General features: G+C 47.1%; 1 protein-coding gene across 1 annotated transcript in view; it reads right to left on the bottom strand.

The window, feature by feature from the left end:
• Positions 1-3624: 3624 nt before the first annotated feature.
• PROM1 (prominin 1) overlaps positions 3625-6095 on the bottom strand; it is a 135534-nt gene continuing 133063 nt past the window's right edge. Inside the window, exons 23-26 of the mRNA XM_006884535.1 lie at positions 5824-5939; positions 5356-5379; positions 4421-4489; positions 3625-3643 (exon numbers count right to left, since the gene is read on the bottom strand). Of these exons, the coding sequence (XP_006884597.1) occupies positions 3625-3643; positions 4421-4489; positions 5356-5379; positions 5824-5939 (228 nt within the window). The remainder of the gene's footprint in view (positions 3644-4420; positions 4490-5355; positions 5380-5823; positions 5940-6095) is intronic.

Genomic DNA, 6095 nt, shown 5'->3' with positions numbered 1-6095 from the left:
TTGTCCTGCTCTCTGATGCATAGTGATTGCAAAGACCATGGCCTGTATCAGGCACACCTTAGTCTCCAGACTGACTTCATTGCTCTTCTATTTTAGAGAGGTCTCTAACCACAGACTTTCCCATGCAATACATTTTTTACTTTCCTAGCTGCTGGTGACAAGAGTGTTGATTGTGGAGCCAAGCAAACTGAAGCTGTGTACAATCTCAATCTCTTCACCATCCATCCTGATGCTGCCAGTTGGCCCAGTGGTGAGAATCCTTGTTTTCTTGATATGGAGCCTCAGTCCATACTGAAGGCTGCAGTCCTTGACCTTCTGCAGCAAGCGCTTCAGGTCCTCCTCAGTTTCAGCAAGCAGGGTTGTGTCATCTGCATAACGCAGATTGTTGATGAGTCTTCCTCCAATCCTGATGCCACATTTCTCCTCATAGAGCCCAGCCTCCCGGATGATCTGTTCTGCATATAGGTTGAAAAGGTATGGAGACAGGACACATCCCTGGCGTACGCCCTTCCCAATTTTGAACCATGTAGTGTTTCCTTGCTCTGTTCTGATGATAATTTTTTTATGATTACTTTTTATGTCAGTTAGGCACTATTATATTAGAGAATTTAAGGATCAACAACAGTATCTTGTATCAGGAACTTCAATCTGAAGAGGAAGGTGAGGAAACGTTTATAGATAAACAGACGCCAGTTACGCTGTATATAGAAGACAACCTTTGTTGTAAGTAACTGTGAAATTCCTCATTACTGATTCATAAGCAAACACAAGACAGGTTGCGCTTACCTTGCTAAATGGGTGATCTGATGCCGATGAAAAGTCTACATGTTTGGCCTGCATGCATCTTCTTCTATGCCCGATTATGTTCTTGAGAATAGGACATGTTCTTTCTTGAGTGGCTCAGAGGTTTGGGGGAAGGGAGCAGCCAGGCCCCACGAGTGAACACTAGCTCAGTCTCCCCTACTGTCCACAGTCCTCTGCCATGGAGGACTGGGCTTCAGTGGAGTGCTCGTTGTTGTCAGGTGCCGTCCGATCGAGTACGACTCCGAGCGACCCTCTGAACAACAGAGCTGAATCCTGTCCTATCCTGTGCCGTCCTCACAATGTCTGACACACTCGAGACCATTGCTGCAGTCACCGTGTCAATCCACTTGCTTGAGGGTCTTCCTCTCTTTCATTGTCCTTCCACCTTTCCAAGCACGATGTCCTTCTCCGAGGAATCTTGTCCAAGCAATATGCCCAAAGGGTCTGAGATGAAGCCTCATCATCTTCGCCTCCAAGGAGCAATCTGACTGCACCTTCTCCAAGACATAGCTCTTGAATTTTCGAGTGTTAACAAACGGGTGAGCACTCAGATGCTATCAAAGGTTGGAGGTTCAGGTCTCCCCAAAGTCATCTGGGGGAAAAAAGCTTGATGCTCTGCCTCTGAAGAACCAGCCACTGGAAACCGTGTGAACAGTTTAACTCTGACCTGAGTTTGCCATGAGGTGGACACAATGCGTCAGCAACTTGACGGACTTGTAGTTGCAAACTTTGGTGATCATTTCTAGGGAGCAAGGGGCCCTGTGCGGTGAGATTCCTGGGGCTCACACAGCATCGCCCGGATGGGTGGACACCGTCTCAGGCACAGCTGGAGCACAGACAACACACCTTCTCATGAAGAGGGGCATCTAGCCGGACAGCAAGCGCCGTAGGGCCTCTTCCCACACACAGCCACACAGTGGACATCACCGTGTCCTAGAAAAGAGGCTGGCCTGCGGATCTGATGTGAGCAAGATGTGAGTCACCCCAGCCAACTCGGGCCACTGCAGGTCCCTCCAGAGCTCCTCATGAGAAGAGAGGATTGGGCACTTCCTTCATGAGACCATCTCTCGGGAGCCCATTGCTTCAGAGCATGAGGGCTTGGATCTGAATCCCAACTCCAGCTGTCCAACACCATAAACAACGACACTGTGACCTTCTCTCCTCAGAGCAAATGTCTCAGGCTCATCTTCCCACTCAGGGGCTTGGCTTCGGTTCAGTGTCCAGCTCTCTCTCACAAAGGGCCTTGGGCGGCCTGGATAACAGACCGTAGGCTGCACAGGAAGTGGACTTGCTTCCCAGTGACACACTGTAGTTTGCACTGCAGACCAAAGGGCTTAGGTAGGTGCCTAATACCAGCAGCCTCAAACACAGCAGTGGGGGGATCCTACAGACCCCCTTCCTTAGCAGGAGAGGGCGAGGTCCAGCTGATACTCCTGTAGCCCTCCTGGGGGTCCACTTGCTTCAGTCTAGTTGGACTGGATGCCCCTACTTCTCCAAGAACCCCCTGCAGCACAGGAGAGGGCATCACCAGCTGACAAGCAGAGCTGGGTAAGAGGCCATCTGTAGACACAGTCCATCTACTCTCTCATGACATCGCCCCCCGTCCCCCAATACTGTCAACATTAAAGAGGAAAATCTCATCTGGACATTGATTTCTGTCCTTTACAGAGGAACAAAACCTTCTGGTGCTATTGGTCTCTGTTCACTCCTTTTTCTGCCAGCCCAGTGGTCATCAGAGTAGAGTAGGGAGATGGTCAGGACCCCTCTCTGCACCTCTCTTTGGGACCTTCAGAGACCAGGACAAGGACTACATACTGTCTTCCTAGAATCTTAGCATGGTTCCTGATTCGCTGTGTGACCTTGGCTGTAACCTTCACTCCCTGAGTCTCATGATTGGCTGCAGGGAGAATTAACAAGAGAGCTGTACCAGTGCTTCATTCTCTAGGGGGACATACGCTGAGGGGCCACGGTGGTCTCCCCAAAGTCGTCTGGGAAAAAAAGCTTGGTGATTTACCTCTGTAGAACCAGCCACTGAAAACTGTGTGAACAGTTGGACCTGAGCTCGCCACAAGGTGGACGCAACGCATCAGCAACTGACTGACTGTAGTTTCAAACTTTGGTGATCATTTCTAGGGAGCAAGGGGCCCTGTGAGGTGGGATTCCTGTTGCTTATACAGCTAAGTGCCTGGCTGGTAACTGAAAGGTAGGAGGTTCAAGCCCCCTAGCTGCTCCAAAGAAAAACATGCAGCAGTCTGCTTCGGTAAAGATTTACAGCCTTGGACACCCTACGGGGCAGAGCTAGATCAGGCCCTTTAGTCTGAGTTGGAAATGATTCAAAGGCAGTGGGCTTTGTGGGTGCGGACAGACGCTTGCTTCAGCTCCCCCCGAATTTCGTGGACAGGTGGGTGCAACTTTCTCTCTGGATCTCTGAGCTAAAGGGAAAGAAAATGTCTACATATTCACAATGAAGTATATATGATTGAGTATTATTGGTTCTGACAGGAGTCCAGAATGAAGGGTGCATAGTGCAGTGTATTCAGTGTGTGTGTGGGGAATTGTATACCAAGAAGGAATTTTTCCTTTTACTTTTCAAAGAGAAGGGCGAACACAGGGGGAAGGGTGGGCAGGGAGAAAAATGCAACAACGAATGAATGGAAATCCAAAATCTCTGTAAATGTTCATTAAAATTAATAAAATAAAATTTAAAAAAGTTCTCTAAAGGAAGAAAGAAAACAACCTTTCTACTCTCATGTGATCTCCCCCATGCCGGGTGGAAGGGTCCAAGCCGGCCACTCCTTCCTTCCCCTGCCAAGGACACTTTCACGCCCATGTCGACATCCTGCGGAAGCAGATGCAGCCAAAAGAAGGGCTTAAGGAGCCTTATCTGGGTTGTGCTAAAGCCTTGTGGCTCTTCTTCACACAAAGGTAAACAAGCAAGCTTTCCACAGATGACACCTCCTTCAGGAAGCACCTGCTGCTTCCAACAAGTGTCTGGGCATGCTGGCACCGCCGCCCCTGAGCCGACCTGTCCAGGGTGGACATGAGGTCTGAACTGGTAGCTCAGAGTCAGAAAGACCTCAGGCAGTTAAGGCCCCAGGTCACTAACCACAGCCGCAGAAGCTTCTCAGTCCTGAAATGCAGCTGACTGCCTTCAGTCGATTCCAATTCCCAGTGACCCTAGTCCTAGAGCACGGATATTTAAGAAGGATTTGGAGGACGGTTTGGGGTTCTAGTTTTGATTGCCTACAGCAAATTGATCAGAAAGGGAGAAAGAGCCGAGAAGGAGGAGAAGCACTTCATAGAAGGCAACCAGTCAGAGGGAGTCGGGGGGAGAAATTCAAAAGGGCAAACAGCATGCATTTCGCCCATAACAGTCTACAGAGCGTTTCAAGACATCCCGTTTTCATGCTGAGCAATTCTGTTCCTGAAAAATCTAGGGAATCATTTTAATACAGGACATCACTGGACGCTCTGTAGAGCTGACTGAAGATGAGCCATGCACAGGTCAGCATGCAAAGATGAGGGGCAGCGCTGAAGGCATGCAGAAGGTCCAGCGCCTGCTCCGCAGAGGGTGGTGTTGACAGGGAGAGGCATGCATCCCCCTCGTAGGCTTTACCTCGTCATTACGGGGTTGTGAAGACCATATAAGTGATCTTTATGATAACCGTAATTACCATTTTCCATACTGCAACAGAAACAAATACACCAGAAAGGCTCCGTTACCTCTGTGACATACAACTCACACGGGGGATGACAAAGACAAGGTCAAGGTCATGAACAGTAGGTGGCAACACACTCAATCAACAAGGACGTTAAGTGGGTCTATTTACACGGAGGCCCACTTGCAAATCAAATATGGAAATTACTATTTTGTAGATTAATTTAATATATGCATTTTCTGTCTTCATTCAACTAGCATTTCTTGAGCCGTTTCTAAATGGCTGACTCAATTTTAAAGTCTTTAAGATTTATTTCTACCTGAATGTCTCTCTTTTAAGCTCTCATTAATTGGATTTTAAAAGTTCATTATCTTATAATGTATCTTAATTTAACATACAGAATGCCTATTAATTCACCAAGTTTTAAGATGTTTTAATTTTAAAATCCCACTGCATAATAGTCTATTAATTAAATGTATAATTTAAAAAGAAAATAATTCAACAAGTATTTCTTAAGCAGCTTCTGTATTTCAACACTCTTTCTAAGAGGATTCAGAATTTGTATTAGAACAGAACTAAATGAGCTCTGGTAGCCAAGTAATGAATGGTAAGAAGCTGTGCTACAATTCCAAAGGCACGTGGTTCGAATCCCCGAGCTGCTCCAGAGGAGAGGGCTGGGCAATCTCCTCCTGTTTGATTTACTGTCTCTGAAAACCAATTGGAGGGTCAGCTATGAGTCATTTCTGACTCGACAGTACTTAACAACCACAAAACTGCTATTCATTAATAGTAAGATATTATTTGTTTAAGTTTAAAAGTTTAACTATATTATCATTAAAACCTCCCCAACCCATTTCGGGAATATAGTTTTAAAAAAATAAACCAGGCTTACTTTTTCATGGGTACAGTTTCAACACTATAAGATACAAAAAAAAAAAATGAGATAGAATTATTGGTTTGTAATCATAAATAAAGCTCAACAGCTGAATCCAGTCTTTTAATGACTCTAATCTTGGTGTTTGGCGGGCATGCAAGTCCAAGAGGGACGACGATGAGCAAGAGAGGGGTGAAATGAAGAACAGAACTACAGACGTTCACCAGACAGACCATACAGCCCAAAGGAAAACCAGTAAAGACAGTTATCATAAAGTAAAGTGCCAGGTCCCCGAGACAGAGGAACTGCAAAGGAGAGAAAAAGAGGCAGTCAGTAGGGCTGAGAAGATGAGAGAAGAAGAAAGAAAAGTGTGGGTAAGTCTCTACACACAAGAGTCACCGCAGGGAGGGCCCAAGACCCCCTGGTGCCGCAGGGTGCCATCGGAGCCCCTGCTGGGAGCACGCCCAGGCCTGGAGCCTCACTTACTCATGATACACGTCCTCGGACTCCATGCGGCGATAGTACTTGGACAGCTTGACTGCGATGATGACAGCGGGCAGCAGGAGAACTGTGGCCTTCCCGATGCCGAACCAAAACAGATTCTAGGAGGCGAACAGAACGCCAGGACTGAGAGACTGAGGATGAACAACGGGTCCCCACGGTGGGCGTCTGGGGTGGGGGTGGGGAATCCTTTCTCCTTTCTTATCTTTGTGTCTATTTTTTTCTTTAGTTCACACTTTATTCTTTTTTATTTTTAA

This window comes from Elephantulus edwardii, unplaced genomic scaffold (genome assembly GCF_000299155.1).
Source record: "Elephantulus edwardii isolate Elephantulus edwardi_28Jun2011 unplaced genomic scaffold, EleEdw1.0 scaffold00035, whole genome shotgun sequence".
NCBI lineage: Eukaryota > Metazoa > Chordata > Mammalia > Macroscelidea > Macroscelididae > Elephantulus > Elephantulus edwardii.
Note: the sequence above shows the minus strand (reverse complement) of the source record. Positions and strands in the feature narration are given on the sequence as shown.